The following is a 24358-nucleotide window of genomic DNA, read 5'->3' on the forward strand; positions in this document are numbered from 1 at the left end:
TAGAAAGACAACCCACAGAATGGGAGAGAATATTTGCTAATCATACAACTAGAACATACAAAGAACTTTTACATCTCAATAATAAAATGACAAATAATCCAATTAAAAATGGGGAAAGAATCTGAACAGACATTTCTCCAAAGAAGAGATACACAATGGCCAATACACACATGAAGAGATACTTGATATCATTAGCCACCAGAAAAATGCAAATTAAAGCCACAACAGGTTACTACTTCACACCCACTAGGATGGCTATAATAAAAAGATAAACAGTAACTAGTGTTAGAGAGGATGTGGAGCATACAAAACCCTTATACACTGCTGATTGATGGGAATGTAAAATGGTGCAGCCACTTTAGAAAACAATTTGGCAGTTCCCTACAGGTTAAATACAGAGTTAACATATGTCCCAGCAATTCTGAGTACATATTGACAAATGACAAAAACATACCCACAAAAAATCTGGTACACAAATTTTCATAATGTCATAATTCATAAAAGCCAAAAAATAGAAACAACCCAAATGTTCATCACCTGAAGACCAGATAAAGAAAACATGGTTCATCTGAATAAGGGAATATTATTTGGCCATGGAAAGGAACAAAGTACTAATACATGTTACAACATAGGTGAACCTCAAAACATTAGGCTAAGCGATAGGACCTAGTCATAAAAGACAACATATTGTATGATTACATTTACATGAAATGTCTAGAATAGGCAAATCCATAGGGACAGAAACTAGATCGAAGATTGTTTAGGACTCGGGGAGAAGGGAGATGGCCCAATTCTGCTAAAGGGTATAAAGTTTCTTTTTGGGGTAATGAAATGTTCCAAAATCAACTGTGGTAATGGTTGCACAACTTTGTGAATACACTAATACACCATTCAATTCTACACTTTAAATGAACAAATTATAGAGTATTTGAATTATATCTCAATAAAGTTATTATTTTAAAAAAAAGGGCAGCAACCTCAGTCCAGAAAAGAGGGAGCTTGAGTCCTTTCTCTCCTCTTCCGGCCATTTAAAAATGGGCAAAGCTCTTGTTAGTCATTTTACAGGTGCAAGGATGGGAGGAGGAGGTGACTTAAATGCAGACTGCTATTTACCCACACTGTGATACCAACAGTTCCAAAATACCTAGAACATTTGAGCCTCTCTCACACAAGGTTTCCTAACAATTAATTTCCTAACATTAATAGATGATCACTATTTTTTCCATCACTGTTTGTTCCCATCCCCTAATTTATTATTGCCTGTACATTAGATATGCACTCAGTGTGCACAGGGTTATGGGAAGAGGACACAAATAAAGGAGCCCTTAGGATATGTGTCTTTATTTATAAGCCTTTAGAAAAATAAAAACACTATATGGAAATGGTTAAATAAATAATGGTATACATGTAAGACAGAAAATTATGCAACCACTTAAAATGATATTTTTTAAAAGAATATTTGTAATAAATTAACAGTGAATTTCTCATCAGAAACCACGGAGGTCAGAAGGCAGTGAGTGGGATGAAATATTCAAAATACTGAGAGGAAAAAAAATCTGTCAAACAGGAATTCTACATCCAGCAAAACTAGTCTTTGGAAATGAAGGCAAATTAAGACATTCTCAGATATACAAAGATTGAATATGCTGCTAGCAAATCTGCCCTATAAGAAATTCTTAATGCTGAAATGAAAAAACATTATAAAGTAACTCAATTTCAGCAACAGTGAAGCTAGGGAGGTCCCAGCTGGGCCAAGGATTTGGCGAAGGATTTGACACTCTCCCAAGCCCCTTAACAAATGATTTGATCCCTTTCCCCCCAAAAAAGAAAGAGAGAAACTCAAATCCACATGAAGGAACCTTATTCTTTAACAGTGGTAAAGGTAACTATATAGGTAAATATAAAAGATGATATTAATGTAATTTTCTTTATAATTCTTTTCCAGATAGAATAAAAAGACTGCTACATTAAGCAACTAACTATAAAGCTACGCTGAAGGGCACACAATGTGTAATGATATAATTTCTGTCAGTAACAGCATAAAGGGGGTGGGTAATAGAACTGCATGGGAACAAATTTGTTCTATACTATTGAAATTAAATTGGCATTCATCTAAAATCAATTGTATATATTAAGATGTTAATCATAATCCCCAGGGCAACCACCACTAAGAAAATAACTAAAAAATACATAGTAAAAGAAACAAGAGAATTAAAATGGTACTAGAAAATATCTATTTAATACAAATGAAAGAATTAATGGAGGAATTGAGAAACAAAAGACATAGAAAACAAATAGCAAAATGGTGAAGTCCTTCCTTATCAGTAAATACTTTAAATATAAGTTGATTAAACTTTCTAAAGGCAGAGTTGGCAGAATGCATAAAGAATATTTAATAACAAGTTTAAAAAATTAGCATTAAAAAAATAAGAATACCAACAAAGACAATAAAATTCAAAATGTAGTTTTTTAAAATAGTTTTTTAAAAAAATGCAAAGAATCAAAAGACTATAATAAAAATTATATAGAAAAAACAGAAGAAAATAAAGTAGAACATTAATAGTGGTTATTTCTGAACTACAAGTTTATGGTGATTTTAGTTTATACCTTTATAACTTCTTTTATTTCTAGTCTATTAAAATCACAAATAATATCTTTATTATTATGATATCTTTATTATTAGAAAAACATATTACTTACAAAAATGTTATCATTATAAGACTGGTATCACAGACCTTGTTCTATATGTCCAATAGCCCAAATTAAATCTATTTCCAGAAATAAATGGATTTACTCATTTTGTGCTGTTTTGTAATAGGAACTTATCTTTTTAGGTACTGATAAGATTCCACAAAACTGAAATCTTGAAGATAAGAAATGAATATATAAGTAAGTATGGATATTCAGGGAAGCTAGTCGAAATATTTAATACATCATAGTGCATGAGCTTGGCTCAGTGGAACCTGATATGGGCCACAGAACTGGAGCAGAGTCCTGGGGCCCTCTGTGGACCCAGGAGTTCCCCTTTGGTTAGTGGATCATGGGAAGGCTCAAGTGCTAGGGTCAGGAGAAGCAAAGGAAGTCAGGGGACTCAGTGCAACAGCTACTTACCAGCCAGAATGGACACATTTCACCATTTCAGTAACAACTACCACAGTATTGGTACATAGCAGCTGAATGTTAGAAATACCTAAGAACTGCCAACTAATCTCAATTTCATAGCTACATTTAAGATCTGCCTGAAGAAAAGCCCCCAGTACCAAACCCCACATAGAGTGTCAGCTGTCACCTCTGCATGGGCAATCCTATAGTGACAGCCCAGGGCCAACTCCAGTCCCCCTCCTAGAGCCACGCCTTCAATAGCTGCCACCACAGGCTTCTCATTTCTCTGCATTTCATCTACTAAATGTCCCAATGTGAAGTTGTAGGTTCTAGGAGCACTGAAGCCACGGATATCAGCCCCTAAGGACAAAGACAAGGAAAAAAGAGTTGAGAAAGACTTGGGCTTTGTTACATAATAATAAATTACCAGATAACCCTTAAGGAATCTCAGACTTTGGGCCCATGAAACACTTCATCCTTTGACTGGAGACACAATAAAGGAAAAACAGCCTAGAAAATGCATAATGATATGAGATTAAAATCCTAAATCTTTATCAGGGAATCCTGTAATCTTCTAAAATCTGTCCTTCCATATCATAGGTAGCAATTCTACCTTTAGAAAAGTTAAAAAGCAGAGGGAAGGGGAATAGATTCTGAGACTGAATCAGCTCCTCCCATTGACTGCATGGTACTGCTCACCAACCCTACCCACAGCAATTGAGACCCATACCTTTGTTAAGGGCATGAGTTGTTATAAGACCTCAGGGTAAAATGCATACATATTTGTGATTATTTACAGATTTAAAGAGAAAAATAACTATATTTTTGTCTATGCCTTGCTTTCTGTAAATTGGGATAATAATACTAACCTTATGCTACAAATAGATTAAAGATTACAGATTAATAATTTACTCAAGGTCACAAAGCCAGTTGGATACATGTGTTGGGAAAAACTAAGAATTCACCAAAATATTACATTATTATCTCTATGTGGTAATATTTGTGTTAATCTTTGTGTTCTTCATAATTTTGGGTATTTTTCAAATTTTCCATAATACATGTGTTACTTTGATAATTAAGGAAATAAATAAATGTTACTTTTATTGATCATAAAGATCAATCACAATAACATAATTCTGAGCTCATTGATGAACATATAACTCACAAATATGTATGCATTTTACCTTGCAGTCTTCTATGATATTATAATGACTCATGCCCTTAACAAAGGTATGGATCTCAATTGCTGTGCATAGGGTTGGTGAGCAGTACCATGCAATCAATGGGAGGAGCTGATTCAGTCTCAGAATCTATTCCCCTTCTCTCTGCTTTTTAATTTTTCTTAAGGTACAGTTGCTGCCTAGCATATGGAAGGACAGATTTTGGAAGACCTTGAGTAAGTTATCAAACCTTTTTGTCTCCATCCTATATGAACGATGTGAAAATTAAATGAGTTTATTATAATATATATATATTTTAGCAATATTGAGAGCATTTGGTAAGATTACTTTTTTTATTTTCCTTTTTCCACATAACATTATACATGGCGAGCTTTTCCCCCACAGCATTATCTATTCTTTGAAAACATTAAGTGGTACTATGATTTTTATTTAGATTCTTTTTGTCATAGATAAGATGTATTTCTGGATCTCAGGACTGTCATTCCTGTAACTCTAGATTAAAATGATTTTTCATGCAATAACAATGAACATTTATTGGATACTTTATATCAAATACTGTGCAAAGTAGTTTCATATATTGTCTCATTTAATTTTCTTAACACCTGTGTTAATAGTATAACCATCCCCATTTTACAAGTAAGGAAGTTAAGGCTTTGAGATATTAAGTGACTAGTTTGGACATGGACCAGTTACTGGTAGAATAAGGATTTGAGCTCTAGCAGTTTGACTCCAAAGCCCACATTCTTAAATGTTATACTACATTCTTCTATTTGCAGCATAAAGTTAGTATTATTATCCCAATTTACAGACAGCAAGGCATAGACAAAAACATAGTTATTTCAATCTTTAACTATTTATTTTTGACATATAGAGATGCAATTAATTTTTGGATATTGACTTTATATCCAGAAAAATTACTAAATTCTTATTAATTCTAATAATTTTCTGATAGCTCATTTTGATTTTTCTATAAACACTATCATATCTTCTGGATAATTGTTTTGTTTCTTCCTTTCCAACCTCCATACCTTTTATTTCTTTTCCTAGCATTACTGGTCTGGTCAGGGCCTAGAATACCATGTCAAATAGAAATGGTAATAAAAGCCAGCCTTGTCTTACTCCTCTTCTCATGAGGAAAGCTTTCAATTTACCATTATGTTTGATGTTTGCTTAGCTTTTTAAAAGTAACTATCTTTTGCCTAAGACATTTCCTTTCTATACCTAGTTTAGTAAGAGTTTTTTCTTTAATGCATGTAAAGTATCATCATGTTTTTTCTGTCTCGAAATAATTATATAATTTTTCTCTTTTAATCCTTTAATTCTGTCTTAATAGGATGAATTACATTGCTCTTCTAATGTTTAATCAATCTGTATTTCTGGGATAAAGTGATGTACTTTACTTTTTAGTGTATTGTTATTTTCAATTTTATAACATACTGCATAAGATTATTATGCCGGTTTATGGATGAAAGTGGCTGATAATTTTGCTTTTTCATACTGTCCTTGACCAGGTGTTAGTATCAAAGTGATGCTAGGAGTTGGAAAGTGTACTGGGTTGAGTGGTGTCCACCCAGAACCTATAAATGTGATGTTATTTGGAAATAGAGTCTCTCCAGATGTGATCAGGTAAAGGTGAGGTCATACTGGATTAGAGTGTGTCTATATAGGATCAGGGAAATTTGGACCTCAGAGAGAAGGCCATGGGAAGACAGAGGCAGAGACAGGAGCAATGCAGCAACAAGCCAGAAACACCAAGCATTGCCAGCAACCACATAAGGGAGAAGGCAAGGAAGGATTCTTCCCTAGAGCCTTTTTGGGGAAATGGCTTTGCAAATCTTGATTTTGAACTTCTACCCTCTAGAACTGGGAAAGAATAGATTTCTGTTGCTTTAATTCTCCCAGTATGTGGTCATTTGTTATGGCAGCCCCAAGAAACTAATATAGGAAGAGTTCCCTCTTTTTTATTCTCTAAAACATTTATATAAAATCAGAATAATATTTTCCTTGACTTTTCAGTTAAAGCTTGCCAATGAAGTCATCTGGGGCCAGAATTTACTCTGTGTGATTTTTGAATACTGATTCAATTTCTTTAATGGTTTTCTATTTCTTCTGAGTCAGTTTTGGTTAGCCCTATTTTTCTACTTGTTCATAATATCTTCATTATCTTTTTTTTAATGGCTACAACATCTGCAGTGATAGCCCTTTTGCCATTCTTTATATACATTGTGCCATCTCTTTTTTTCTTGATCAGTTTTTCTAGAGGTTTGTCAATTCATTAATCATTCAAGGAACTAACTTTATTTGGGGTCTGTTTTACTGTTTGTTTTGTTAATTCCTTGATACAGATACTTAGCTTGTTATGTTTTGGTCATTTTTCTTTTCTGATATAAATCTAGCTTATAAATTTCCTGTTAAATTTTGCATAAGCTGTGTTCTTCAATTTATATGTGTCCTGTTTTCACTATCATTCAGTTCAAAATATTTTCTAAATTCTATTATGACTTCTGCTTTGACCCAGAGGTCACTAAGAAATGAATTCAATTTCTAAACACATGAGAATTTCTGGTTATATTTTTGTTATTGATTTCTATTTTAACCTCACTGTTGTCAGAGAACATATTCTAACTGAAATTTAGTAAGATAATATTTCATGGCCCAGTATGTAGCCAATTGCTGTAAATGTTGCAGATCTGACAAGAACGTGTTTATTTTCCAATTGCTGGGTGCATTGTTCTATAAAAATCCATTAAGTCAAGTATGATAATCCCTAATGCTTTTCCAGAAAAATAACTTTTTTGCCCCTGTACCCTTACTACATTCTGTCTCTTTCTACCTCCTTTCTTACAAAGAAATATCAAATTCTACATAGTTCTGATCCCTCTCTCCATGCCTGACAGTCATTAATTTGAGCTCCTAACCTTAAGTTTCCAAACAGTGAATAAGTCATTTAATAGCTGGTTAATGTTTGGCACATTATTTTAATTTCTCTCAGGCTCAGTCTTCTCACCTGTAAGTGGAGATTGTAGGATTTACTGAGGATTAAAATATAATATGTGTAAAAATATTACTATTTTCTTTATTAAGAAATGAATAGCCTATATAGTACTAGAATGTAGCAGGCCAGATAAATGGTAATTAATATAATGATTAAAATGTTTGTATTTATTTATATTATGTATTTTATTTTTATTAAATTTACTTATTTGTCCAATATCTATTTCTTCTCAGGCAACCATAAACATACATTAAAATCCTCTGCTATAGTAACAACACATAGGCCCTCATATCCACTTTTGTCAAAGGGTATAATATATTCATTTGGGAAAAGAGGAAAAGCTGCTACAAATATCACTGAATCATCATTTCAAATTCTTTTGCCATATTTTGTCAATATTTTTGCATATTCACAGAATACCCATTAGAGAATGCTATGGTCACTGAGATGGGTGACTATCAGAAGAAAATGAATTCCATTTCAAGACTGTGTGAAATAAAAATAACATTTATTGAATATCTTCTGCATGTTCAGGCACTGTACTAGGGGCTTTCAGATACAATCTGTCATTTAATCTCACAAAAGCCTGTTAAGGTAGATATGACTGCATCTACTTTATCAATAGAGAAACTGAGGTCTAGGAGTTTAAAGAGATTTGCCCCAGCTCACACAGGTGGAGACATGCAGAGCAGCTTTGTACCAGTAGGTTTATACTAGCAGGAATAGTACCCATCAAGCCTGCAACTAAATGTCATCCAAAGACCCAATCCAGTATCAAAAAACAAGGTCAAAGTCTTCTCTGGGTTTCTCATGTGATTGTTTCTTCACAATGTTTATAATTCCTGCTCAAGTCTCCCAGATCATTACCCACACTAAGGTATGGGTAATGCAACTACTGCACTATCAATCTCGGTCTGTAGCTGGATTCCGGAGATAGTGGGAGAGGTTTAGACACTGGTTACCTGCACAGAATTTGCCATTTGATCCACAAATCACAATGGCTTTTACTGTACGGTCTGTTATAGCTTTCTGCAGTCCCTCTTTTATTCCATGGAGTACAGCCACACTAAAAGAAAAAAATCACATGAAGCATTAGTCAGAATCAAATTCCTACCACCTCAAATTTTTTTCCTTCTTAACAATGAAAAATTATGCATTTAAGACATAATGGATTAAAGCCTAGATACTTAGCATTAAGTTTTCACTAATCTCTTCAACTAATAATATATGTGTCAACTATGAATTAAGCACTGCACTTATAAAATGAACTTTTAAAATAATAGTATTTTCCCACACTTTGCTTTAACTTTGGCCACTTAGAAGAAGCACTAAACAGTTTTTAAATATTATTGCACGTCTTCTATGTAAACAGTGAAAGGAGTTTACAACATCCAAGGGAGAACAAAATGTGTACAACATGTTATCACACAGAGATATGGAAGATTTTCATATGGGGAAGAAATTACTTTCAATTTGTCATATTGGCAAAATATTACAAAACTGAAATACTAGTTTAAAAGAAACAGTGTAACAGATGTGTCAGGGGTTGCAAGTTATCCCAAATACCCAACCCCCTACTACCTTCCTCAAAGTATTAAAATCTGGTGTTTAGCTGGATTCAAGGCAGTCCAACATAAAGGAACAGCTCAGACAGTTGTGCAGTAACGTCAGCTAAGGCATTAATCCTGGCCAATAGGATGGAAGCAGATTTGGTATAAGCAAATTTGGGAAGTCCTTAAAGGATTGGAAATACTTTTCTCTTTTTTTTCCCTCCCTACTCCTGGCAGGAAGGGGGATAGATGGCTAGATAGTGAGCAACCATCATGACTATCAGACAGAAGCCATGGATTGAGGATGGCAGAGCAAAAGATAGATGGAATTGGGGTCGCTGGTGACTATGGAGCAGCCATACCATTCCAGGACTCTGTTGTGACAGAAACCAACTTTTTCTTGTTCAATCCACCCTTATTTTGAATTTGGATTCAAAGACCAAACCAAATCCTAGTTAATTTAGGAGGTCAGACACTTCTCCAAAGAAGAAATTCAGATGGCCAACAGGCACACGAAAAGATGCTCCACATCACTAATCATCTGAGAAATGCAAATTAAAACCGCAATGAGATATCACCTCACACCAGTAAGGATGGCCACCATCCAAAAGACAAACAACAACAAATGTTGGCGAGGATGTGGAGAAAGGGGAACCCTCCTACACTGCTGGTGGAAATGTAAGCTAGTTCAACCATTGTGGAAAGCAGTATGGAGGCTCCTCAAAAAACTCAAAATAGAAATACCATTTGACCCAGGAATTCCACTCCTAGGAATTTACCCTAAGAATGCCGCAGCCCAGTTTGAAAAAGACATATGCACCCCTATGTTTATCGCAGCACTATTTACAATAGCCAAGAAATGGAAGCAAGCTAAGTGTCTATCAGTAGATGAATGGATAAAGAAGATGTGGTACATATACACAATGGAATATTATTCAGCCATAAGAAGAAAACAAATCCTACCATTTGCAACAACATGGATGGAGCTAGAGGGTATTATGCTCAGTGAAATAGGCCAAGTGGAGAAAGACAAGTACTAAATGATTTCACTCATCTGTGGAGTATAAGAACAAAGAAAAAACTGAAGGAACAAAATAGCAGCAGATTTATAGAACCCAAGAATGGACTAACAGTTGCCAAAGGGAAAGGGACTGGGAAGGATGGGTGGGAAGGGAGGGATAAGGGGAAAAGGGGCAATATAATTAGCACATATAATGTAGGGGGGAGCCGTGGGGAAGGCAATATAGCACAAAGAAGACAAGTGGTAACTCTATAGCATCTTACTACGCTGATGGACAGTGACTGTACTGTGGTATGTGGTGGGGACTTGATAATGGGGGGAATCTAGTAACAACAATGTTGTTCATGTAATTGTATATTAATGATTTAAAAAAAAATTTAGGAGGTAAAGGCAAGGTCTGGGAAAGAAAAGGTATGCAGTAGATTTTCCAAGTTATAGTAGATAAAGGAATCTTCCACAGAGGAGACAATGAAAGCTATGATTAGGTGAATCTGCCAAAGGAAAGGAGGACTGAGTAGATCTTCTAGATTCACCCTCATTTAATAAGTAGGAGAGACTCAGCGAGGGATCCAGCACCAAAGGGCCCCAAAGTCACAAAGACCAAGAGAGGAGAATTTGCCAAGAAGCAGAGGATCAAAAAGTGCCGAGAGATGGTGAAGGAGAACCTACGACAAGTGGTGAGGAATCGCTTAAAGGGAGAATAATGGTACCAAAGTCCAACCTGTTTTGCCTTGTTGTTCTGAGTATTCTGGGGAAAATGTCTGTTCTTTAGTATACAGGATAAAAAAAATCTTAAAACAAAAACAACAAACGTCTATAAAAGCCAGACTGTTTAAGCCAGCAGCTATAAGTTAAAACATGAGGGAGTAAAGGACACACTTACTTGCCCTTGTATATGGTAACTCCCTTTCACTTAGTTACTGTCCCCCATTCAATCTAGATAAAACCAAACAAACCTTTGTCTTCAACTGGTTAATCAGAAACCAAATCTGCTGATTAAAGATTCTGACCCATTTATAATGCTGAGAAGTCCAAAAGACACGTATCTCCTTCTAGGTATATAATGTTTACAAAATTAGCCAAGATAGATTCAGTCACATTCACTAAGAAGGGTCTGGCTTTTCCCATTTCAACCAATCCTTATTCTTTTATTTCTTAAGTCTTGTCAATTTTGCAAAAATCAAACAGGAGAAAAAGAAAAGTGAAAATGTTTTAACAGGTACAGCTCTATTAGATTTAAGCTGATTGAAAAGGACCACAGTCTCTTAGCAATGTCAAGGTCACAGAGGTTAAGAAAGTATTTCATCCCCTTAATATCGTTCAGGTATGGAGACATGGACTAGAGTGAAGGTAACATGTCATGGGGGCTGACCAAAACTCTTTAGCTTCTGTGACTACAAGAGGTCTTTTGTGTGATAGCTTTTTTTTAAAACTGATGGTCATCAAATCATGCTTGTGGCTTGTGACCACTATGTTTTAAACAAAGAAATAGAAAAGAAGAGAAAATATAATATATCACACCACATAACATGTAAGGATAAGTTTTGTGTCATGAAACCTTGTTTTCAGTTATATATACTTGTATGTGTGTGTGTCTTAGGTTGCATGTAAAACATGGAGTTTCTTACTGTTTGGATTACAGTTAATAAAAAGTGTGAAAGCCATTGTCCTGAGAGACAGGCCTAGTAATCAAACATGTCCTACACTTGTAAAGCAGGTTGGCATTCATTTGAATGGAAGGAAACATGGTTGGCTAAATTAGCAAAGAAGGATTTGAAATATTTGTGTGAGTGAAAAAAATATTCAAATAAGAATCTCTCAATGAGGGGCAGAAGATGGCGGCGAGAGTAGAGCAGCTGAAATCTCCTCCCAAAACAACATATTTCTATGAAAATATAACAAAGACAACCCTTCCTAGAATAAAGACCAGAGGACACAGGACAATATCCAGACGACTTTCGCACCTGAGAGAACCCAGCGCCTCGCGAAGGGGGTAAGATACAATCCCCGGCCCCGCGGGAACCGAGCGCCCCTCCCCCCAGCTCCCTGCGGGAAAATAGGCAGAGCGGGAGGGAGACGGAGCACAGGGCTACCGAACACCCAGCCCCAGCCATCCGGGCCAGAGTGCAGGGCCCTCGCTACTAGGAAAACAGGGCAGCAAGAACAGTGAGCGGGCACTGGAGGCCGGGAGTCGGCGGACATAAGAAAAGCGCACGACAATTTTTTTTTTTCTGTTTTATTTTGGCGAGCGCTTTTTGGAAGTCTTAAAGGGATAGGGCCCCCAATACTAGGGAAACAAGGCAGCAAGACCCATGAGGAGAGGCCTTGAGGCTGGCACGGGAGAATAAAGAAAAACGAGCGACCACCTTTTTTTTTTTTTTTAATTAAAAAAAATATTTTTTTTTTTTTAAATTTAAATTTTTTTTTCTTTTTTTTTTTTTCTTTTTTTTTGGTGGTCATTGTTTTGTTTTGGCAGGTGCTTTTTGGAAGTCTTAAAGGGGCAGGGCGGGACACTTAATCCAGAGGTAGGGAATCCGGGGATCTCTGGGCACCCTAACCCCTGGGCTGCAGGGAGCAGGGAGGCCCCTTACGGAGATAAATAGCCTCCCAGCAGCTCCTGCTCCAACACGACTCCACCATATTGGAGTAGCTGCCCGAGCCAGGCCACGCCCACAGCAACAGCGGAGATTAACTCCATAGCAGCCGGGCAGGAAGCAGAAACCCTGTCTGCGTGCAGCTGCGCAGCACAAGCCACTAGAGGCCGCTGTTCTCCCAGGAGAGGAGGGCCACAAACCGACAAGAAAGGAAGTCCTTCCAGCCGTCACTCGTCCCAGCTCTGCAAACTATTCCTATCACCATGAAAAGGCAAAGTTACAGGCAGACAAAGATCACAGAGACAACACCAGAGAAGGAGACAGACCTAACCAGTCTTCCAGAAAAAGAATTCAAAATAAGAATCATAAACATGCTGACAGAGATGCAGAGAAATACACAAGAGAAATGGGAAGAAGTCCAGAGGGAGATCACAGATGCCAGAAAGGAGATCGCAGAAATGAAACAAACTCTGGAAGGGTTTATAAGCAGAATGGATAGAATGCAAGAGGCCATTGATGGAATTGAAATCAGAGAACAGGAACGCATAGAAGCTGACATAGAGAGAGACAAAAGGATCACCAGGAATGAAACAATATTAAGAGAACTCTGTGACCAATCCAAAAGGAAAAATATCCATATTATAGGGGTCCCAGAAGAAGAAGAGAGAGGAAAAGAGATGGAAAGTATCTTAGAAGAAATAATTGCTGAAAACTTCTCCAAACAGGGGGAGGAAATAATCGAACAGACCACGGAAATACACAGAACCCCCAGCAGAAAGGATCCAAGAAGGACAACACCAAGACACATAATAATTAAAATGGCAAAGATCAAGGACAAGAAAAGAGTTTTAAAGGCAGCTAGAGAGAAAAAGGTCACCTATAAAGGAAAACCCATCAGGCTAACATCAGACTTCTCAACAGAAACCCTACAGGCCAGAAGAGAATGGCATGATATATTTAATGCAATGAAACAGAAGGGCCTTGAACCAAGGATACTGTATCCAGCACGACTATCATTTAAATATGATGGCAGGATTAAACAATTCCCAGACAAGCAAAAGCTGAGGGAATTTGCTTCCCACAAACCAACTCTACAGAACATCTTACAGGGACTGCTCTAGATGGGAGCACTCCTAGAAAGAGCACAGCACAAAACACCCAACATATGAAGAATCGAGGAGGAGGAACAAGAAGGGAGAGAAGAAAAGAATCTCCAGACAGTGTATATAACAGCTCAATAAGCGAGCTAAGTTAGGCAGTAAGATACTAAAGAGGCTAACCTTGAACCTTTGGTAACCACGAATTTAAAGCCTGCAATGGCAATAAGTACATATCTTTCAATAGTCACCCTAAATGTTAATGGGTTGAATACACCAATCAAAAGACACAGAGTAACAGAATGGATAAAAAAGCAAGACCCATCTATATGCTGCTTACAAGAAACTCAGCTCAAACCCAAAGACATGTACAGACTAAAAGTCAAGGGATGGAAACACATATTTCAAGCAAACAACAGCGAGAAGAAAGCAGGGGTTGCAGTACTAATATCAGAAAAAATAGACTTCAAAACAAAGAAAGTAACAAGAGATAAAGAAGGACACTACATAATGATAAAGGGCTCAGTCAAACAAGAGGATATAACCATTCTAAATATATATGCACCCAACACAGGAGCACCAGCATATGTGAAACAAATACTAACAGAACTAAAGGGGGATATAGACTGCAATGCATTCATTCTAGGAGACTTCAACACACCACTCACCCCAAAGGATAGATCCACCGGGCAGAAAATAAGTAAGGACACGGAAGCACTGAACAACACAGTAGAGCAGATGGACCTAATAGACATCTATAGAACTCTACATCCAAAAGCAACAGGATATACATTCTTCTCAAGTGCACATGGAACATTCTCCAGAATAGACCACATACTAGGCCACAAAAAGAGCCTCAGAAAATTCCAAAAGATTGAAATCCTACCAACCAACTTTTCAGACCACAAAGGCACAAAACTGGAAATAAACTGTACAAAGAAAGCAAAGAGGCTCACAAACACATGGAGGCTTAACAACACCCTCCTAAATAATCAATGGATCAATGACCAAATCAAAATGGAGATCCAGCAATATATGGAAACAAATGACAACAACAACACTAAGCCCCAACTTCTGGGGGACACAGCAAAAGCAGTCTTAAGAGGAAAGTATATAGCAATCCAAGCATATTTAAAAGAGGAAGAGCAATCCCAAATGAATGGTCTAATGTCACAATTATCGAAATTGGAAAAAGAACAGATGAGGCCTAAGGTCAGCAGAAGGAGGGACATAATAAAGATCAGAGAAGAAATAAATAAAATTGAGAAGAATAAAACAATAGCAAAAATCAGTGAAACCAAGAGCTGGTTCTTCGAGAAAATAAACAAAATAGATAAGCCTCTAGCCAGACTTATTAAGAAGAAAAGAGAGTCAACACAAATCAACAGTATCAGAAATGAGAAAGGAAAAATCATCACGACGGACCCCACAGAAATACAAAGAATTATTAGAGACTACTATGAAAACCTATATGCTAACAAGCTGGGAAACCTAGGAGAAATGGACAACTTCCTAGAAAAATACAACCTTCCAAGATTGACCCACGAAGAAACAGAAAATCTAAACAGACCAATTACCAGCAACGAAATTGAAGCGGTAATCAAAAAACTACCAAAGAACAAAACCCCTGGGCCAGATGGATTTACCTCGGAATTTTATCAGACATACAGGGAAGACATAATACCCATTCTCCTTAAAGTTTTCCAAAAAATAGAGGAGGAGGGGATACTCCCAAACTCATTCTATGAAGCTAACATCACCCTAATACCAAAACCAGGCAAAGAGACCACCAAAAATGAAAACTACAGAACAATATCCCTGATGAACGTAGATGCAAAAATACTCAACAAAATATTAGCAAACCGAATTCAAAAATACATCAAAAGGATCATACACCATGACCAAGTGGGATTCATCCCAGGGATGCAAGGATGGTACAACATTCGAAAGTCCATCAACATCATGCACCACATCAACAAAAAGAAAGACAAAAACCACATGATCATCTCCATAGATGCTGAAAAAGCATTTGACAAAGTTCAACATCCATTCATGATAAAAACTCTCAGCAAAATGGGAATAGAGGGCAAGTACCTCAACATAATAAAGGCCATCTATGATAAACCCACAGCCAACATTATATTGAACAGCGAGAAGCTGAAAGCATTTCCTCTGAGATCGGGAACTAGACAGGGATGCCCACTCTCTCCACTGTTATTTAACATAGTACTGGAGGTCCTAGCCACGGCAATCAGACAAAACAAAGAAATACAAGGAATCCAGATTGGTAAAGAAGAAGTTAAACTGTCACTAATTGCAGATGACATGATACTGTACATAAAAAACCCTAAAGACTCCACCCCAAAACTACTAGAACTGATATCGGAATACAGCAAAGTTGCAGGATACAAAATCAACACACAGAAATCTGTGGCTTTCCTATATACTAACAATGAACCAACAGAAAGAGAAATCAGGAAAACAACTCCATTCACAACTGCATCAAAAAACATAAAATACCTAGGAATAAACCTAACCAAAGAAGTGAAAGACTTATACTCTGAAAACTACAAGTCACTCTTCAGAGAAATTAAAGGGGCACTAACAGATGAAAACTCATCCCATGCTCGTGGCTAGGAAGAATTAATATCGTCAAAATGGCCATCCTGCCCAAAGCAATATACAGATTTGATGCAATCCCTATGAAACTACCAGCAACATTCTTCAATGAACTGGAACAAATAATTCAAAAATTCATATGGAAACACCAAAGACCCCGAATAGCCAAAGCAATCCTGAGAAAGAAGAATAAAGTAGGGGGGATCTCACTCCCCAACTTCAAGCTCTACTATAAAGCCATAGTAATCAAGACAATTTGGTACTGGCACAAGAGCAGAGCCACAGACCAATGGAACAGCCTAGAGAATCCAGACATTAACCCAGACATATATGGTCAATTAATATTTGATAAAGGAGCCATGGACATACAATGGCAAAATGACAGTCTCTTCAACAGATGGTGCTGGCAAAACTGGACAGCTACATGTAGGAGAATGAAACTGGACCATTGTCTAACCCCATATACAAAAGTAAACTCAAAATGGATCAAAGACCTGAATGTAAGCCATGAAACCATTAAACTCTTGGAAGAAAACATAGGCAAAAACCTCTTAGACATAAACATGAGTGACCTCTTCTTGAACATATCTCCCCGGGCAAGGAAAACAACAGCAAAAATGAGTAAGTGGGACTATATTAAGCTGAAAAGCTTCTGTACAGCAAAAGACACCATCAATAGAACAAAAAGGATCCCTACAGTATGGGAGAATATATTTGAAAATGACACATCCGATAAAGGCTTTGCGTCCAGAATATATAAGGAGCTCACACGCCTCAACAAACAAAAAACAAATAACCCAATTAAAAAATGGGCAGAGGAACTGAACAGACAGTTCTCCAAAGAAGAAATACGGATGGCCAACAGACACATGAAAAGATGCTCCACATCGCTAATTATCAGAGAAATGCAAATTAAAACTACAATGAGGTATCACCTCACACCAGTAAGGATAAGGACGGCTGCCATCCAAAAGACAGAGAACAAGAAATGTTGGCGAGGCTGTGGAGAAAGGGGAACCCTCCTACACTGCTGGTGGGAATGTAAGTTAGTTCAACCATTGTGGAAAGCAGTATGGAGGTACATCAAAATGCTCAAAACAGACTTACCATTTGACCCAGGAATTGCACTCCTAGGAATTTACCCTAAGAATGCAGCAATCAAGTATGAGAAAGATCAGTGCACCCCTATGTTTATCGCAGCACTATTTACAACAGCCAAGAATTGGAAGCAACCTAAATGTCCATCGATAGATGAATGGATAAAGAAGATGTGGTACATATACACAATGGAATACTACTCAGCCATAAGAAAAGGGCAAATCCAACCATTTGCAGCAACATGGATGGAGATGGAGGGTATTATGCTCAGTGAAACAAGCCAAGCGGAGAAAGAGAAATACTAAATGATTTCACTTATCTGTGGAATATAAGAACAAAGGAAAAACTGAAGGAACAAAACAGCAGCAGAATCACAGAACTCAAGAATGGACTAACAGGTACCAAATGGAAAGGGACTGGGGAGGATGGGTGGGTAGGGAGGGATAAGGGGGGGGAAAAGTAGGGGGATATTAAGATTAACATGCAAGGGGGGGTAGGAGAAAAGGGAGGGCTGTACAACACAGAGAAGGCAAGTAGTGATTCTACAACATTTTGCTATGATGATGGACAGTGACTGTAAAGGGGTTTATAGGGGAGACATGGTATAGGGGAGAGCCTAGTAAACATAATATTCGTCATGTAAGTGTAGATTAGTGATACCAAAAACAAAACAAAAGAAAAGAAAAACAAAAGAAAAAAAGGGCAGTTCCTGGGGGTAACCTCCAATTAGTTCTACACAAGGGTATAAAGGGCATATAAAAGTGTAGGCAAGGGTCTGTTTGTGTTTATACAGAGGATCAAAGCCTAATTGGGCTACCCCGAAAATGAACTAAGATACGATATGAAAGAGAACTTCCAACATCAGCACTCTCTGGAAGACTTATGCCAGAAGATGATCATCAAATACCCCAACAAAGATCCACGCACTGCTACAGGTGTAGATGCACTCATCCCACCAGTTCTTGGACTTGCCTTGGGAATGAAGAAGGAGATATCTAAGCTGGCCTGTGCATACAGTAAAACAACAAATTTGACTGGATCTGTACTGTTGGAACTCAACCAAGTATTAGGAGAAGTGCAAATTGTAGCGCTCCAAAATCTTACAACTACAGACTATTTACTGTTAAAAGAACATAAGGGATGTGAACATTCCCCAGGAATGGGTTGTTTTAATTTGTCTGATTTCTCTCAGACTGTTCAAGTTCAGTTGGACAATATCCACCATATCATAGATAAGTTTTCACAAATGCCTAAGGTGCCTAACTGGTTTTCTTGGTTTCACTGGAGATGGCTGGTAATTACAGGTATGCTTTGGTTATGTAACTATACTCCTATTATGTTAATGTGTGTGCGTAATTTAAGTAGTAGCTTAAAACCTATACATGCTGAAGTTACTCTACAAGAAGATATGTCAAAGAAATTATCAATCTTCCCAGGTTTTCTGTCGCCTGCTACTTCTATAGCTTTTCTTCTTCCTTCCTAATTACAACCCTTAAATAGAATTCGTGCCTCATATCAAATTTACCGAGTATCATAATTCTTCCAAGTGGTAAAGATACCTCAAGACAAATGCTGGGCATAGAAGCTACAGGGCATAAATATGCAAAGAAATAAAAAGCTAACCATTTCAAACAATAAGGCTTCTCTCTCACTTACCAACTTTACATTTCCCTGTATGGCCCCGGAAGATGACTGGTTAGCCAGAGACGGGTAAGATTCCTCAAGGGAGGAACAACCTAAGACAGGCACAGTCGCAGGGGGGTCATCAGGTGAGAAATTGGGGATCAACAGAGGTGAGGCTTAGAACCTCACCCCCCCGTTCTGAGAGAAATCTTCTGCATACGTGGATGTTCTATTGCCCTTGTCTAGCTTGGATTAACACATAGTCTACAGGCACACACCTGATCATCTACATTTGCTCTCTTACAACACTAAACTATGTTTTCTACCTTTATCTTGTATCTACCTACCACTTCAGCATTTTATTAAAAATAATAATAATAAAGAGAGAAATGTGGTATCCACATATAAATCAAGTATAAAAACCAAATGTGTATTCATATTTGAACTGACTGTTTAGAGTTCATAATGCATGAGCAAAACCGAAAGTTTCTGTGATGACTGCCCTTGTACTGTTCACTATGTAACTTATTCATTATGTAAGAATTTGTTCTACATGTAAGAACTTGTTTGTTATGCTTCAGAAGATTGGAGACTGACGAAAATTAGGCTTGGGGTGGATTAATGATTGTGCATTGAGCATTGACTCCCCTATACAGAATTTTATTGTCGTTAACAACCATTTGATCAATAAATATGAGAGATGCCCTCACAAAAAAAAAAAAAGGACAAACTTCCAATGGTAAAATAAATAAGTAACCGGGATGTAATGCATAGCATAAGGAATATAGTCAAGATATTGTAACAGCTTGGTAGGGTGATAGCTGGAACCTAGAATTATGTATATAAATGTTTTATCACTGTGTTGTACACTTGAAACTAATGTAATGTAATACTGTGAGTCAACTACCCTTCAATAAATAAATACAATAAAATAAAAAACACACACACACACACACACAAAAAGAATCTCTCAATGAGCTAGGAAGAGACAATCTCCCACATGAAATTAGAATAGGAAAGGAAAAGGGAAGGAAGGAGGAAGGAAAAAAAAGTATTAAAATAGGGAAACTGTTAAACTTGATGAACATGCCGGGATGTACACCTCTACCTAAAATATAACTTTAGAAAGCAGAAGAAAGGACAGTAAAGTCTTTTTTTCCCAAGTGGAGAAAATCTTGATGAAGTTGAAATGAATCCTGAGCAGCAGGGCCTGTTGGTAGGGGACTGTAACAGGCCTCTCACTAATAGAAATGATGATAGAAACATCAGTTAAATGCCAGTGTATAATCTACGACATATCTAAACTTCACGACAACTTTGAGGTGGATACTAACATTTATCTTATAAGGGGGAAGAGGGGTAGGTTAAATACTGGAAACATTTAAAATAGTTCTGAGAATATATTCCTAGTTATAGGTATTTACTTGGGAACTTATTTTTCTAAGTTCTTGATGGGCATGGTTTCCTGTTAGGAGCAGGGGCTGAAGCAGAGTGCTAATATCTAGTAATTCCAATTAGAATATAGACATTCCCAAAATGGATATGTAATCATATTACCAATGCCTTTCTTTGTCAGAACCAAAATAACAGACATTTTGCTTTTTTCTGAGAATGGCATGGAAGTGGACATATCATCCTTGTGTGATTTTACTCCTGCAATTTTTTTGTATTATTAAATGCTATCATTCATATTAAACATGAGAATTAAAATATTAATACTAATGATAAAATTAAATCTGATGACAGTAGGATAACAACACAATTAAAATGAGCAAATCTCCTCATTTTAGTCCCTTTTCGCTCCAGCAATTTAAAGAATTCTGACGAAACACCTTTCTCGCTCTGTTTCATTTATTCTTCATAAACTACAATTCCTGTGAATCCTGCTCCCTGTGGATGGGGTGGTTCTTTCCTAGGCTGAAGTATCACTGTACATTTTTCAGAGATATGGAAGAACCAAACCTATATAATTATCTCATTAATTTTTAAAAAGCAGCAGCATTAATCTCACTTTTAAAAATAATGCTGCAAAGAGCATTACACACATCTGGGATAGAGTTTAACAAGCAAGTTACTCCACCGTAAAAGAAGATAAGCTGCACAGTGATTTCTCAGGTAATGCTATTTAATAGGCTTATTCTGATATGGATCTTCCACTTAAGCACTAACGCGCTGAGATTTAAGAATAGACTAGGAGAAATTATCTGGGCCAAAGGACAATTCCCCTTGATTTACTGCGCTAGCATTAATGAGGATCTTTATTAATTTTTAAAAATGTGAAGCCACTTTATTGAGTGATTCCTAAAGCTAGCCACAATTCTAAGGGCGGCCTGGACTCGAGGTTGAGAAGTGAGGGATCAAGGTCCAGCCTGCCACATACCTTTGTAAAACAAAGTACATCCAAGTAACCTAAGTTGCGAGCAAGCGTTCAGCACGAAGTTGGCATGGACAGATCCGGCTCGAATCCAGCTCTCCAATTTAAACTGCCTCTCGAACTAAGTTTCCTTACTAGAACTGGGACAAGGGTTCTCTGCGAACGTTAACCAAGCTAAAGGGCCCTGGCACACTCTCTTAGTGCGATCTGTGCCAGTGTCTTTCTCCGTTTACGCCAGCAGCGGAGAGTCAGAGCCTCCAGAGGAGGGACGCGACTGAGGCCTCGCTGTGCCAGGGCTTGAGGCCACCGAGTCCGTTACCTGATCGCGTTGACCGGGGGGTTTCGGAGGCGGATCAGCGCCAGACGGTTTTGCAGCCTCGTATACTCGGCCATGTTTCCGAAGTCACCTCCCGCCGGACCCGCCCCAGAGGAGGGGCGTCCGCTCAGCCAACGTGAGCCCGGTGCCGCCTTCTGCCGCCCGGGGCTCCCGGGCACCGACGTCCATCCTCCGACTCAGTCTTTCTCTTTCCCCGGACCCGGCCCCGCCCCCTGCAGACGCTTGTCTCCCTTTCTTTATTGGTTCCCGTCACAAAGTAGATCAGGAAAGACGATGGAAAGTGTGTGAAACTGCCAGGAAGTTGAAGTTTTTAACCCTTTGACCCAGAGGGGCTGCCTTCTCTGGGCAAATTCCCGTTCACAAGTTGGTGGCGCTGTCCTCAGCAGTTTTTTTTTTGTCTTTTTTTTTAAATAATTATTTTTTATTGAAGGGTAGTTGATGCACAGTATTACACTACATTAGTTTCAAGTGTACAACACAGTGATAAAACATTTATATACGTAATTCTAGGTTCCAGCTATCACCCTACCAAGCTGTTACAATATCTTGACTATATTCCTTATGCTATACATTACATCCCGGTTACTTATTTATTTTACCATTGGAAGTCTGACCCGTTTTTTGTTTTTTTTTTTTGTGAGGGCATCTCTCATATTTATTGATCAAATGGTTGTTAACGACAATAAAATTCTGTATAGGGGAGTCAATGCTCAATGCACAATCATTAATCCACCCCAAGCCTAATTTTCGTCAGTCTCCAATCTTCTGAGGCATAACAAACAAGTTCTTACATGTAGAACAAATTCTTACATAATGAATAAGTTACATAGTGAACAGTACAAGGGCAGTCATCACAGAAACTTTCGGTTTTGCTCATGCATTATGAACTATAAACAGTTGAAATATGAATACTCATTTGGTTTTTATACTTGATTTATATGTGGATACCACATTTCTCTCTTTATTATTATTATTTTTAATAAAATGCTGAAGTGGTAGGTAGATACAAGATAAAGGTAGAAAACATAGTTTAGTGTTGTAAGAGAGCAAATGTAGATGATCAGGTGTGTGCCTGTAGACTATCTGTTAATCCAAGCTAGACCAGGGCAATAAAACATCCAGGTATGCAGAAGATTTCTCTCAGAACGGGGGTGTGGTGAGGTTCTAAGCCTCACCTCTGTTGATCCCCAATTTCTCACCTGATGACCCCCCTGCGACTGTGCCTGTCTTAGGTTGTTCCTCCCTTGAGGAATCTTACCCATCTCTGGCTAACCAGTCATCTTCCGGGGCCATACAGGGAAATGTGAAGTTGGTAAGTGAGAGGGAAGCCTTATTGTTTGAAAAGGTTAGCTTTTTATTTCTTTGCATATTTATGCCCTGTAGTTTTTGCCCAGCATTTGTCTTGAGGTATTTTTACCACTTGGAAGAATTATGATACTCGGTAAATTTGATATGAGGCACGAATTCTATTTAAGGGTTGTAATTAGGAAGGAAGAAGAAAAGCTATAGAAGTAGCAGGCGGCAGAAAACATGGGAAGATTGATTATTTCTTTGACATATCTTCTTGTAGAGTAACTTCAGCATGTATAGGTTTTAAGCTACTACTTAAATTGCATACACACATTAATATAATAGGAGTATAGTTACATAACGAAAGCATATCTGTAATTACCAGCCATCTCCAGTGAAACCAAGAAAACCAGTTAGGCACCTTAGGCATTTGTGAAAACTTATCTATGATATGGTGGATATTGTCCAACTGAACTTGAACAGTCTGAGAGAAATCAGACAAATTAAAACAACCCATTCCTGGGGAATGTTCACATCCCTTATGTTCTTTTAACAGTAAATAGTCTGTAGTTGTAAGATTTTGGAGCACTACAATTTGCACTTTTCCTAATTCTTGGTTGAGTTCCAACAGTATAGATCCAGTCAAATTTGTTGTTTTACTGTATGCACAGGCCAGCTTAGATATCTCCTTCATTCCCATGGCAAGTCCAGGAACTGGTGGGATGAGTGCATGTACAGCTGTAGCAGTGCGTGGATCTTTGTTGGGGTTTTTTGATGATCATCTTCTGGCATGAGTCTTCCAGAGAGTGCTGATGTTGGAAGTTCTCTTTCCTATCGTATCTTAGTTCATTTTTGGGGTAGCCCAATTAGGCTTTGATCCTCTGTATAAACACAAACAGACCCTTTGCCTACACTTTAATATGCCCTTTATACCCTTGTGTAGAACTCATTGGAGGTTACCACACAGGAACTGCCCTTTTTTTGTTTTGTTTTGTTTTGTTTTGCTTTGTTTTTGGTATCACTAATCTACACTTACATGACGAATATTATGTTTACTAGGCTCTCCCCTATACCATGTCTCCCCTATAAACCCCTTTACAGTCACTGTCCATCAGCATAGCAAAATGTTGTAGAATCACTACTTGCCTTCTCTGTGTTGTACAGCCCTCCCTTTTCTCCTACCCCCCCTTGCATGTTAATCTTAATACCCCCCTACTTCTCCCCCCCCCTTATCCCTCCCTACCCACCCATCCTCCCCAGTCCCTTTCCCTTTGGTACCTGTTAGTCCATTCTTGAGTTCTGTGATTCTGCTGCTGTTTTGTTCCTTCAGTTTTTCCTTTGTTCTTATATTCCACAGATAAGTGAAATCATTTGGTATTTCTCTTTCTCCGCTTGGCTTGTTTCACTGAGCATAATACCCTCCAGCTCCATCCATGTTGCTGCAAATGGTTGGATTTGCCCTTTTCTTATGGCTGAG

General features: G+C 37.8%; 2 protein-coding genes across 4 annotated transcripts in view; one reads left to right on the forward strand and one right to left on the reverse strand.

The window, feature by feature from the left end:
- The window catches only part of EHHADH (enoyl-CoA hydratase and 3-hydroxyacyl CoA dehydrogenase), a 54232-nt gene extending 32532 nt beyond the window's left edge, over positions 1 to 21700 (reverse strand). Inside the window, exons 1-3 of one of the 2 annotated variants that reach the window (XM_036875322.2) lie at positions 21574 to 21700; positions 8241 to 8344; positions 3290 to 3462 (exon numbers count right to left, since the gene is read on the reverse strand). In XM_036875322.2, the coding sequence (XP_036731217.2) occupies positions 3290 to 3462; positions 8241 to 8344; positions 21574 to 21647 (351 nt within the window). In that variant the 5' untranslated portion in view covers positions 21648 to 21700. The remainder of the gene's footprint in view (positions 1 to 3289; positions 3463 to 8240; positions 8345 to 21573) is intronic. The other variant, XM_036875323.2, reaches the window with a different exon arrangement.
- The window catches only part of MAP3K13 (mitogen-activated protein kinase kinase kinase 13), a 171341-nt gene continuing 168580 nt past the window's right edge, over positions 21598 to 24358 (forward strand). Inside the window, exon 1 of one of the 2 annotated variants that reach the window (XM_057500774.1) lies at positions 21598 to 21706. The gene's annotated coding sequence lies outside the window, so the exon portion shown is untranslated. The remainder of the gene's footprint in view (positions 21707 to 24358) is intronic. The other variant, XR_008997140.1, reaches the window with a different exon arrangement.

This window comes from Manis pentadactyla, chromosome 1, assembly GCF_030020395.1.
Source record: "Manis pentadactyla isolate mManPen7 chromosome 1, mManPen7.hap1, whole genome shotgun sequence".
NCBI classification, from domain to species: Eukaryota; Metazoa; Chordata; class Mammalia; order Pholidota; family Manidae; genus Manis; species Manis pentadactyla.